At 38.3% G+C, this 12657-nt stretch overlaps 4 protein-coding genes across 6 annotated transcripts; 2 read left to right on the forward strand and 2 right to left on the reverse strand.

Moving 5' to 3' along the window:
* Window positions 1-17: 17 nt before the first annotated feature.
* LOC103845803 (squamosa promoter-binding-like protein 7) lies at window positions 18-4635 on the reverse strand. 3 transcript variants are annotated; one of them, XM_033281561.1, is made up of 11 exons: window positions 3912-4634; window positions 3299-3471; window positions 2953-3179; window positions 2802-2876; window positions 2614-2721; window positions 2171-2288; window positions 1914-2049; window positions 1576-1729; window positions 944-1492; window positions 462-746; window positions 30-350 (listed from the first exon to the last, which is right to left on the reverse strand). In XM_033281561.1, exons 1-11 carry the CDS (start codon window positions 4457-4459, stop codon window positions 240-242), a joined length of 2484 nt encoding a protein of 827 aa, XP_033137452.1. In that variant the 5' UTR covers window positions 4460-4634; the 3' UTR covers window positions 30-239. The 3 variants fall into 3 exon arrangements, with proteins under 3 accessions (XP_009120939.1, XP_033137452.1, XP_009120940.1); XM_009122691.3 differs by having other exon boundaries at window positions 18-746; window positions 2953-3182; window positions 3912-4635; XM_009122692.3 differs by lacking the exon at window positions 30-350 and having other exon boundaries at window positions 447-746; window positions 3912-4459.
* Window positions 4636-4864: 229 nt separating this feature from the next.
* On the forward strand, window positions 4865-6085 carry LOC117128882. Its single transcript, XM_033281563.1, has 4 exons — window positions 4865-5121; window positions 5207-5524; window positions 5608-5718; window positions 5813-6085. Exons 2-4 carry the CDS (start codon window positions 5411-5413, stop codon window positions 5987-5989), a joined length of 402 nt encoding a protein of 133 aa, XP_033137454.1. The 5' UTR covers window positions 4865-5121; window positions 5207-5410; the 3' UTR covers window positions 5990-6085.
* A 132-nt stretch (window positions 6086-6217) lies between these two features.
* On the forward strand, window positions 6218-7879 carry LOC117129328. Its single transcript, XM_033282921.1, has one exon. It carries the CDS (start codon window positions 6218-6220, stop codon window positions 7877-7879), a length of 1662 nt encoding a protein of 553 aa, XP_033138812.1.
* Window positions 7880-10394: 2515 nt separating this feature from the next.
* On the reverse strand, window positions 10395-12550 carry LOC117129329. The gene is made up of 7 exons (XM_033282922.1): window positions 12547-12550; window positions 12387-12442; window positions 12295-12316; window positions 12107-12162; window positions 11798-12015; window positions 11630-11711; window positions 10395-11499 (listed from the first exon to the last, which is right to left on the reverse strand). The coding sequence occupies exons 1-7, from the start codon at window positions 12548-12550 to the stop codon at window positions 11314-11316; spliced, it is 624 nt and encodes a 207-aa protein (XP_033138813.1). The 3' UTR covers window positions 10395-11313.
* Window positions 12551-12657: the final 107 nt, after the last annotated feature.

Here is a 12657-nt window from a genome sequence, read left to right on the forward strand (position 1 = left end):
GTTTAGAGACATCTCAAGAGCCAAGACCATAACTTGAAGCAGAAAAATGTATAATACTAAGTTACGATTAGGATTTGTCCAAGAATCGTTTTCAAGACCAAGAAAAAAAACATGTTACAGTGCCCAAAAGCGAACCCTAATCTACATATATAACACTAGTCGATGAGGGATGATCATGTTAGTGACCAGATCATTTCCTGTTATTACAGTTGCAGTATCACCACCAAGTCTATAAGAAATTAGGACGAAGAACACAGAGAAAGAGCAAGTAAACGCATCTGATCATTAATCATTTTGTCTCTTTCCCAAGGTAATCTATCCGAGAAGCTGTACCTGAGCTCTGTTGAAAGCTGAGACTAGCTTTTTTGTACAGCTCCCTTCAAGCTTCTTTTAATGAACACACCTTCACCGGTTAAGATGTGAGTCTCTGCCATTGGACTTTTTATTCATAGTTTGTGTGCCAATCTCGTCCGGATAGACACTGCAAGCTGCGTGACCTTGTTTGGATGGTAGAGAACCGCACAGACCGCAAAACAGACAGCAATTGTAGCGATAAAAAGAACAGTCTGACGAGACCTGAATGTTTGGGCAGACTGTATTGGTATACAAGACTTCCTTGGCCAGTCTCCTATGTCATTTACATTCATGACAACCTCTTTGTTTAAAAGAGGATCAGTCTCTTTTCTGCCAGTATCTGGTGAAGCCGTATGTATCCTCTTCGTACAGTCTAATCCTGCTTCTGATTCCTGTAAATAGAATAAATGGAAAAGTTAACAAAGAAAAAGTACGCAAAAGATAAAATAAAGAGATGCAAGATTGTGCAAAGAATCCACTAATATTGATAAAACATGAAACAAATAAATCAAATTTGTAAGACACGTTAAGTTTGTGTTCTGAGCGCAGTTTAGATCAAATTAAAGGAATCAGCTAGTAGTGAAAAAACCTGATTGACGTTTAATACTCTCGATGGCATGTCCTGGAAACTGCTATCACAACAGCACGCTGATGTTATTGGATTCACCTTTGAATCTTCATGGCTTTGCTGCTTTCTGGCTGTATTCATATTTTCATGTAGAAGCCTCACGTCGCAGTCACATGTACAGTGAACGAAACTGTCTGGCTCCATTTTCTTCACCAAAGTTTCCAGATTTTGCAGTACGTTTCCTAAGATTGAGGGCGAGTTACTCTGTATCAGATAATTCAACACTCTGTTGTATCTTTTTATCTGACATCGGTTCACGGTCTGCTCAGTGCATTCTGAAGAGGGGACCTTCACTGACCATGCAATATCTAACAAGAGCCCAGTAAAGGTGCTCTGCCTCTCTTTGAAATCTTTGCAACAGCAAGTCAAACAACAGCAGGCGGTAATGTCTTGTTCCTCTGGAAAGAGTCTAGCATTGAACTTCTGCTCTATTAGTTTCATTTCAGAACAAATGGCTTTATCTCCAACTATTAGAGGTATGAAATTTGATAGGCCAGATTCATTTTCAACCTACAAAATGATTAGAGGAAGATCACATTATTTGTATAGACGGAGCTACTTGTCAAAAACGTATATTTTCAACAAATGGGTACCTCGACAAATGCAGGGCCAAATAGATTAGGATCAGAATTCACAATGTTTATCCTGTATAACTTGTTATTACAAGAACGCTTCCCATCCTGGCCCGGTCCAGGTACAACGGAATAGTTATGTGGTAAGTACTTCCCAGAAAAAGACACAAGAAACCTGCACGAAACCAGTATCATGTTATTCTTTCCTATTCGAACATCTTAGGGGTCCCAACTCCCAAGTGTACGAATCCCAATTGAAGGTTCTTGAAATATAGTTTCATCCGATGAGCAAAATGACAGAACTAAATTATGCGAGAGAAGCCCTAAGCATAGATCAAGATAGGGGTTGATACCCATACCGGCATTTGGGTTGCACAAGGTTAAGTCCACAAACGACGAGTTCAATTGGTTTGCCAGCTTCAAAACATGTTGGATACACAAACTGAAGTTTCGGTGACTCTAGTTTTACATCTACTCTTCTTAAAGTTGTTCCACCTGTAAACCAAAAGAAATAAGAATAAACTCACACTTACCAATCTTTTAATACATAAAATTATGCTTAGTATGATAGGGAAATATACAAAAATGAGAAAAAAAGTAAAGCAGATCATCTTGCCTTTGATAAGACGAAAAATCATGTTGTTCAAATAGACAGTCATCGAGCCTCTTCCAAATAGCATCTTCCCAGGTTTAAGAATAAATTCATCCAGATATGCCACAGGATCTTTAGACAACTGCTTAAACGAACAAACAGAAAACCTTTATTAAAGCGCAAAGTCAAAAAGAGGGCTGGCAGGAAAGAGATATTAAAGTTCTATTTCTTCTCTCCCTCTTTCCAGGACACAAGTTTCGAAAAACATTGCACACATTTGCAGAAACAAAAGAACTCTAAACAAATTCGTAAGAGCTTTAATGTATATAGGTACTTAAGAGGAAATGTGCATCGAGACATAGAACAGCCTTTCGAAAATAGACACCCTACTGAAAAACAACAATATTTATGTTGTGTTGTGGCATCAAGAACATGAAAATGATGAGTGAAAAGATCACAGAATGTACCTTCGCCCACATAATCTCTGGCATTGCTATAAATACGGTCAAAATTGTACATCCGGGACGGATATAGCCCTCCAACTCAACAGGCATGGTGGCCAACCATTGGAATATCTGCAAATTTCAATTGATACTCGCGAAAATTAGTTAAAGTCTCTGAACCCTAAACTGTTATATAAAATTCTTGAGCATACTTGATGACGTAGTCTCCGTGGGAACTCCGCTGGATTCCAATCGTAGAGTTTGAAAGAGATCCGACCTGTGGGACACTACAATGAAATGAAAAATTAGCTAATAAAGCACAAATAATCTTTTGATGTAAGAGTGACTGAAGAGAAAACCCACCATAGTTGAGTAAGCACTTTTATTGTCACCACCGGAAGGTGAACGTTCAAACTTTGCGTCATTAATTCCTTCATCTGGTTGAGCTTCATCCGAACCTGTACCAGAGACAAAGTTGTCCGCATTGATGCTATGGGTAAATGGTACAGACCCCTGGGTTGGAATATGCCGATCTTCAAAATTCAACGAAGCCTCTTGTTCCATTCTCTGGTCACTAGAACATGTATTATCTGCTTCAAGTTTACAACATGGACAAGCGAAATCAGCTTGAATTTCCAAGAGAAATCAAACATTGGCAACTTGAAGAACATGCAACTCAAACAACTAAGCAAAGAAAGCCAACTTATACCTTTTCCATCATCGACATCAATGACGCTGTTATCATTCTGTGATAACACTTGCTGTTGTTTTGAAGCAACTCCTCCTTTATCTACAGGTTTCCTTTTCCTTCTGTTGTTGTGACGCTCTAGCTTTCTCCGACAGCTGCGTTTTCCCTCGTCAAAGTCTGGAAGCACGTGGAACCTGCCACATGGTGAATCACTCTAAGAATAGAAACAACACCGATAGGACCAAAAAAACTCCCGTTTATAATTCTAACTACTTGATAGTTGATAAAGGTGGACCGGTTCAGCTCAGCTTATGCTGAAGAAAGAGAGCTTAGCTAATGATTAATGTATAATCTGTGGAATCATTAAAGCAGATCAACAGTCTCTCCCCAAGTTATCTAATTTCCTAATGATAGATTCAACAGTTTCTAATTCTATCATAAAGACAAGATAAATCAATCCATATCTTGAAGAATTCGTGTTGAAAATCAACTTTCATGAAGATAGTTACACATTTCTAACGAATCTGTGGATAATCAAAGTCAACCACGAGCTATCAAAACCATTTTCATAATTCGTGATCAATCCTCAAAGCAAGGATTACAAAACAGAGAAAAAAGTGAAAAAGAAGATTACTTTCCACACTGTTGACAGTATCTCTTATCCTCTCCCTCAATCACAACAAAGCTAGCGTTCGCACACCGAAGGCAAACCCTATGCCTCCTATGATACCCTTTGAGCTCACTTATATCAACCTCACAACCCGGAACCTGACATCGAGCCACGCCCGACCCGCCTCGAACCCGCTTCTTCTTCGGCAGCTCAGCCTCCTCAAGCTTCTGATCGAGCTCCGGACACGAGCACGGAAGCAAACCTTCCACGAAATTGGAACAAAGCAGCCTCGGGTCACGCTTCCTAACCCGATCGGAGCCGGAGCCTCCAGATTCATCCGGAGAATGATACGTATCAGATTGCGTCGCAATCAACGGAGGAGGAGGAACGAAGGGGGGTTGATCGGAGTCTAAAGAGACGAGGAGCGGCTCGTCCGCGGCGAAGTCAAGGAGATCGCCCCAATCCCACAGGGCGGAGGAGGAATAAGCGGAAGGATCGTCGTCCAGCAATGCCGGCGGTTGAATTTCCATCTCCGGCGGCGATGGCGATTGAGATTGCGACAGAGAAGACATCTGCTGCTGAGTCTTCTTCAAATTCTTCAATCATAAAATTAAATTCAGAGGAATTGGTAAAGGACCCATCGGTGGTTGTTAAGGAAGTTGAAGGTTTTAGGTAATAATAATTGCTACCAAGTCATCACAAATCTGGGAATAATTTGAACCCAAAAAAAACTTTAATTTTAAGACATATAAAATGCCGACAAGAAAAAAGACACATAAATATTAAATTATCTAAAATAGTCTAACATTTTTTTTAGAGAAAATGACACAAAGAACACTAAATGAAGTTTTCCTCCCCAAACTAGCACTCAGGATCAGAATTCACAAAAATAGGTTTCATTAAAGGGACAATTTACCCTTATGCCCCATTCTTTAACTAATTTAAAAAACAAATTTGAAATCAATTTGTCGCCGTCCTCGTTTCATCGCTTCTTCTTCTCGTCTCTCCGTCGTCGTCGTCGTCGTCTCTCTGTCGTCGTCTCCCCGTCCTTGTCGTCGTCGTCTCTCCGTCGTCGTCGTCGTCGTCGTCGTCTCTCCGTCGTCGTCTTCGCCTCTCCGTTGATCCGTCGTCGTCGTCTCTCCGTTTATTTATCGTCGTCGTCGTTTCTCAATTGATCTGTCGTTTCTACGTCTATTCATCTCATTCTCTCTCTCGTGTGTCTGATTTGATTAAGGTTTGAATCATTTCATTTTGTTATACATTATCTAGGTTTTGTTATATATTATTTATTTGTTGATGATTTGAAGTTGATTTTGTAGAACAATGGAAGTTTTGTGCATCTGTGGACAATGGATCTCAAAAGAATCTCTCCAGTGGGAGTTTCTTGTTGATTTGAAGAGGAATGCATCAATCATTTCCATAGAAGAAGATCTACTGTATGAAGATTTGATGAAGATTGTCTCTCTGAAGATTTTAGTGTTAAAGAGGAAGAAATCAGTTTGAGTTATGGTTTTTCATTGGATATGAAATGTATTATTGAAAGTTTCCCCCCACTCTCGATAGGTAATACTCGTCAGCTCAGAACTTTCATTTCCAAGACTAGAGCATTTGATGGAACCTGTCGTTTGTGTGTTAAGGTTTGTATGATTTTTTCTTAGACTTTTCAGGATATGCTTCATAACCAAGTATTATGCCTTACAGAACTACTTGACTTATGCAGGTTAGTACTGATCCAGTTAGCTGTAACACTCAAGCTTCTGATACATTTGCTTCTACTGTTCCATTGAATGCCAATCCAGCGATTCTTTCTACTGTGCAGAGTGAAAAACAGGTACATTGTCCTTAATTCCCTTTTTCTGTTTGTGTTTGCATGATATGCTTCATAATCAAGTACTATGCCTTACAAAACTACTTGACTTTTGCAGAGTCTTCTATATGAAGGTGTTTCTACAGTTCCTCTGAATGCTCTTCCGGATTTTAGTACTGATTCAGCTAGCTGTAACATTCAAGCTTCTGATACATTTGCTTCTACTGTTCCATTGAATGCCAATCCAGTGATTCTTCCTACTGTGCAGAGTGAAAAACAGGTACATTGTCCCTAATTCCCTTTTTCTGTTTGTGTTTGCATGATATGCTTCATAATCAAGTATTATGCCTTACAGAACTACTTGACTTTTGCAGAGTTTTCTATATGAAGGTGTTTTACAGTTCCTCTGAATGCTCTTCCGGATTTTAGCCCTGTCCATATTGGACTTTCACCAAACACGAGAGTAGCTGGCGATATTAAGGTGAATAGCTATTTTAAGACAAAGAGAGAGTTGATGTTGAGGATGAAGAAATGGGCTTTAGAGTGGAAGTTTGAGTACAAGACTGTCTCTTCTAACAAGTCAAGAGTGCTTTTGAGTTGTGTTGATGAAAATTGCACGTGGAGGATGCGTGCTATCAAGCTACCTGTTTCAGATTTTTTCGTTGTTAAAAAGTATGTTCATGAGCATACATGCGATACAACACACAGGAAAGCCAACCACAGACAAGCATCTGCAAAGTTGTTGGGTTCTTTGATTTCCAGCAATTATGGAGAAAAAAAGGAAGGTCTCAAACCGAAACAGATCATTGAACAGGTCAGGATGCTGCATGGTGTTCACATCAATTACAAACAAGCTTGGAGAGTGAGAGAAGAAGCTCAGATTTTGGTTAGAGGGACTCCTGAAGACAGCTATTACAATTTGTCTAGGTGGTTGTATAAAATCACAGAAACAAACCCTGGTTCCTTGACTTATCAACATGTTGATGCTGCAGGAAAGTTCAAGTATGCATTTGTGGCTTTTGGTCCATCGATAAGGGGATTTTCATTGATGAGGAGAGTTATTGCAGTAGATGGTACATTTCTGAAGGGAAAATTCAATGGGACTTTATTGGCAGCTTGTGCTCAAGATGGGAATTATCATCTATATCCTCTCGCCTTTGCAGTGGTTGACGCAGAAAACGGCGCCTCTTGGAAATGGTTCTTTAGAGGTTTGAGCCAGAAGATCCCGGACGCTTCGGATCTTGTTTTTGTATCAGACAGGGCTAACTCCATTTCTTCAGCGTTGGAGGATGTATATCCCTTATCTCACCATGGAATTTGCAGGATCCATCTGCTCCGCAACATCACTCCTACATATGCGAAGACTGGGTTGCTACCTCTGGTGGAAAGCGCTGCTGATGCCTATACGTGTCACGAGTTCTGGTTAATCTTCAAGGACATAAAGGATAAATGTCCTGAATTGGCTAAGTATCTGGAAGAGTCTGATTTTAGGAAGTGGGCACGAAGCTATGCGCCTGCGAACAGGTATAATATCATGACTACCAACATTGCAGAGTCTCTCAATTCTATGTTGAAGATGCCTCGTGAGTTGCCCATTATCTCTCTCCTTGAAACTATCAGATTGACGATGACCACTTGGTTTTTTGAGCGACGCGAAGCGGCTGCGAAACATAAGCACCTGGTTACTCCAAAAGTTGTTCAGAAATTGGTATCTAGGTTAGGGGCCGCAATGTTGTTGAATGTGTATCAAGTTGATCGAAGCGAGTTTGAGGTGAAGAATGAAACAATGAAGTTTGTTGTTGACTTGGAGAAGCGGCATTGCACATGTAATGTTTTCGACATTGACAAGATCCCCTGCATCCATGCCATCGCTGCTGCTAAGCATATCAAGAGAGATGAAAACCGTTTTGTTGATGCTTCTCACTTGACAGAAACGTGGGCTAAAGCTTATGCTGAAAGCATACATCCTGGTGGAGAGTTGTCAACGTCCACCTATCCAGAGAATATTGATGAACTGTCTTGCCCACCTCCAGCTACCAAAAAGAAAAGTGGACGCCCTCCTACAAAGAGAAAGAGATCCGTTGGCGAGTTTGGGGTTCCTGGATCTAAATCTCAGTCCCACAAGTGCAGCAGATGTGGCACAGGAGGGCACAACAAGATCACATGCCAGAGGCCTATAGGATGAAGTTCTACATTTTTACATTTTTATCGATTATTATTTGGATGTTTGGCTATTTGATGGTTACATGATATGCACAAGACCATATACATTTTTTCTTTTGGAACCCTATCCTGAATAAGTATGATTTCTTACAACTTTTGTAATATACAACATTATCTTTTGATCTCATTTCAATTTTTAGTTTAAACTTCTTTGCTAGAAAAAAACACAGTAATATTCAACTATTCTGGAATCCCATCCAACTTTTGTAACATCCAACTTTTGTAATATACAATGTATTATACTATAAATTGTATGGGTAAATTCAATTATGTGGAAGCAACTAACAGATGATTCTCCTCAGCCTAGCGGCTAAACCACGAAACCTATGATACCGAAACATTTGATCGACCCGGGTTCGACTCTCCTACGAGTAATGGGTGATTTTTTTTTTTTGTTCAAACATATACTCAGGAATCACATTTGTCGCAATCGGAAGCCCATCCTGAACTATCAAAGATCTTTCCAATGTATTATACTATAAATTGTATGGGTAAATTCAATTATGTGGAAGCAACTAACAGATGATTCTCCTCAGCCTAGCGGCTAAACCACGAAACCTATGATACGAAACATTTGATCGACCCGGGTTCGACTCTCCTACGAGTAATGGGTGATTTTTTTTTTTTTGTTCAAACATATATCTCAGGAATCACATTTGTCGCAATCGGAAGCCCATCCTGAACTATCAAAGATCTTTCCAATGTATTATACTATAAATTGTATGGGTAAATTCAATTATGTGGAAGCAACTAACAGATGATTCTCCTCAGCCTAGCGGCTAAACCACGAAACCTATGATACCGAAACATTTGATCGACCCGGGTTCGACTCTCCTACGAGTAATGGGTGATTTTTTTTTTTTGTTCAAACATATATCTCAGGAATCGAAGAGTCTCTTCCAAACGACATCATGTAACTCAGTAACCGAAGAGTTTCTTTTCGTCAAGATTGGGTGTTATATGATTGGTTATTTCAGTAACTGACTTCAATAATCGAAGAGTTCCCAATAATCAAGAGTTTATTTTAACTGACTTCAATAATCGAAGAGTTCCTTTTGTTCTATAAATATAAGGGACGATATCAGACCTTTTATTCACTCACTTCATTTCGCTTGATATATCCTTTTGCAATACAAGTTAGTTTTCGATTTTTCTCATTTTCCATTCAATTCATGAACTTTTTTCTATTTCTATTTTATCGTAACATCTTAGTTTCGATTTTGTTGCAGGACAAAGTTTCAATGGAAGGAAGTTCAAAGAAGATGATGAAGCGTCCCATAGAGGAGGTTTACGGATGTGATGCCGCCGAAGGTTTCAAGAAGGGGAAGAAGGAAACTGTGGAACATTACAGGGCTCTTCTTCGTTTGTCCAACGAATACAGGCTATCTGAGAATGATTGGAATCTTGCATCCAGCAAAGCAAATTCAATTGCTGTCCAAATCGAGTTGCTTGAAGATATTATCAAAGCTGATGGAAAATTTGATTTAACTGCTGAGTTGGAGAAACTCAAAGAAGAGCACTCGGAAGCGGAAGGAATGCTTGCTGATGTGAAGGTCAAAGTCCCTGATTGGGATAAACTTGGCGAAAGTTGGCTCCATCATGAGTAATTTCATGTTATCGTCTTCTCTTTTTATGTTTTTAAGGACCACATTATGTTTGATTTTCAGTTTTTATTTTAAATGAATAAGCACTTTTGTTTCTCTTGTGTTGTTTCTTCAATTAACAACCTAAATAAAAAACTTGTTCAATGTTTTTCACTATTTTGTAATGGTTTGGCCTAGTGTTCTTATAACTTGGTTATCTGATTTGCTTATTTGTTTTTGGAAAGCCATCCTGAATACATAAAATGATATCCAGATTATATAAATCTATCGTCTGTGAATAAATGAGTTCACATTTACTCTGTTATCGAATATCCAACGTAGCCTAGTGGCAAGCCCTTCTACTCTTAGTGTACCCTTATCACACAATAAGTCGTGTTCGATCCCCGTTGTGTATACTCACATTTTTTTTGTTTTTAATTAAATATTCAAACGTTATTTTCGTTTTATTGTAGCTTTTGGCAAGTATAAGACCCTTGGTACAACGGCTGCACACTTGGATTAATCTATCGAGAGTTCACGAGTTCAATCAACATCAGATCACATTCTTTTTCATTTTTTTTTTGTAAACTTTAAAGGAATTTGTTTTTGGAAAGCTATCCTGAATACTTAAAATGATATCCAGATCATATAAATCTATCGTCTGTGAATAAATAAGTTCACATTTACTCTGATATCGAATATCCACCATAGCCTAGTGGCAAGCCCTTCTACTCTTAGTGTACCCTTATCACACAATAAGCCGTGTTCGATTCCCGTTGTGTATATTTTCACTTTTTTCTGTTTTAATTAAATATTCAAAAGTACAAGTTATTATCGTTTTATTATATCTTTTGGCAAGTATAACACCCTTGGCACAGCGGCTGCACACTTTGATTCATCTTTCGAGAGTTCACGAGTTCAATCAACATCGGATCACTTTCTTTTTCATTTTTTTTGTAAACTTTAAAGGAATATGCTAGGCTTTGGTGCATTTTGCTTTCTCACTCTTTTTCTGGAAACCCATCCTAAAAGTACCATAAGCATTTGACAATTCATCAATACATCCTAAAAAAATTTTCAATAACAATCTAAATGAAAAAAACGTTAGGGATAATTCATTACAAACTTAAACTTAAACGTTAGGGATAGTTAATATCAAAGTAGAAAAACAGTGTAGAAAACAGATCAAATATGACATTTTCACTTCCTTTGACCTTCCTGGAAATCTTTATCCATAAACTGGTCGAAGATCTCACAACATAGCTTGCTTCGTAAGTCCATCGCAGTTTCATCATTTATATTAGCCATGCTCTTCAATCCCAGTGACCTGCATTCCAGCATCTTCACAACAAAAATACCACAGTTGTATGGAAATTTTGTCTTTGGAAGCCCTTCTGCAAACTTAACTTCAAATGGACTGATATCTTCGAAATTAACCTCTTCACCAAGAAGTTCCATCTTTATGGCACTAATCAACACTGTCATAAATACCCAAAATTATACAATAAATCAATCACCAACAGACAACAAAATGAATATGTAAAAATGCATCACAATCACAAGCAGCAAGTGACAAACTTTTATTTTCTAAATTAGCTAATATTTTTACCTGCCAGTTCTTGGATTTGATTAAGAGCACGTTTGATATTTGCTTTTGGAAGACCACAATGGAAGAGTGTGATTGTGTTGTCCATCAATTGTATCTCCACCCCAATATAGTGACAGCTCAACTTATCTTCAATGACACCATATATAACATCAACATCTTCCAGCCATACCTTCTTTGGATGTATTAAACCTTTCACAAGTTCGCCTACACAGCCCTCCAATAATTTTTTTTTTTCTTATGTGGCTTCCTGACAGATTCATAAGCGTACCCAACCTCTTCTAAGAATTTGACTGGTACAAAGCATGCTGCTGGTGGAAGATTGTTGTTGCGGAACCAAGCACCTTGCTCAACCCTCTTACAATTTAGCATTTCAAATGCAACATTTATGTGCTGCCAATGTAACAATATAGTTAGAAACTTCATATAGAACTGCTATAACATGGACATCTAGCATAGCTCAACTCAACCTCTTCCTAAACATAACACAATCAAATAGAAGACAGAACAGAGTGTTGATTACCTCTTTGTTGAGATTGTTTTCTGCATCGTCCATTTTTTGAAAGAACTCTTTTTCAATTTCTTTTCCATTGATATAAAACGGTCTGTAGTTGATAAAATTAACTAGTATCAATCGAAACTTTTACAAAATAAATTAGGAATATTTATGCGAGGACAAAAAGTTGCTTACACACGATATATGCCCCGTAGATCCATCCAGTGTGTAAGCCTTGAAAACCGAGGAAATTCAGGTGTCACAAATGGATCAATTGGAAGGATTACCTCAGGTGTTACAGGTATAGGAGGGTTTCTAGGTCGTATTGGCCTCTTCTCTTCTCGCTGTAGAAAAGGAAGCAAATCTACTGGCTGAGCATTTGCTTTCTTCTTCTTACCAACATGTGGCTTCCCCTTTAATTAAAATAAAGACAAAAATTCAGGATCGTTTTTATCTTTATACTTGAATGCCTTCCTAATATGAAGTAAAAATATTTTTTTATACCTTTTTTGCATGATCGTCTTGACTTGGTTTCACACTCTTACCCTGCTTTACTTCATCTGTGAAACAAAACCGATATATCAAACTATTGACCTGAACTTCAATTCAAGTGGATCTTATTCATTTTTATTACCTCTTTTGCCATTTTCCCAACACCATCTTCTGATGGACCAGCTGCTTCATTTTCTTACAAGCGACAGCCTTCGCCTTCCCCTTTTTGAATGACAAAAATTCAGATACATTTATATCTTAATTCCTAGTATGATGTATAAATATTTCATACCTTTTTATCACCATCTCCTTCACTTGGATTCACACTCTGCGTTGCTCTTCTTCCATCTGAAAATCAATACCGAGATATTAAACAAATGACATTATTTTTCAATTCAAGTGATCCAAGGCATTTGTTTTTCCTTTTTTGTCATCTCCCAAACACCATCTACCCATTTTCTTGGTTTTCGCATCTCAGAATGGTGGAAGTAAATTTGTTTTTAGAATTGTTCAACGAGACAAAACACGAGCCATCAAACACAATGACTTTAACTTTTCCAGCG

This window comes from Brassica rapa, chromosome A10 (genome assembly GCF_000309985.2).
Source record: "Brassica rapa cultivar Chiifu-401-42 chromosome A10, CAAS_Brap_v3.01, whole genome shotgun sequence".
NCBI classification, from domain to species: domain Eukaryota; kingdom Viridiplantae; phylum Streptophyta; class Magnoliopsida; order Brassicales; family Brassicaceae; genus Brassica; species Brassica rapa.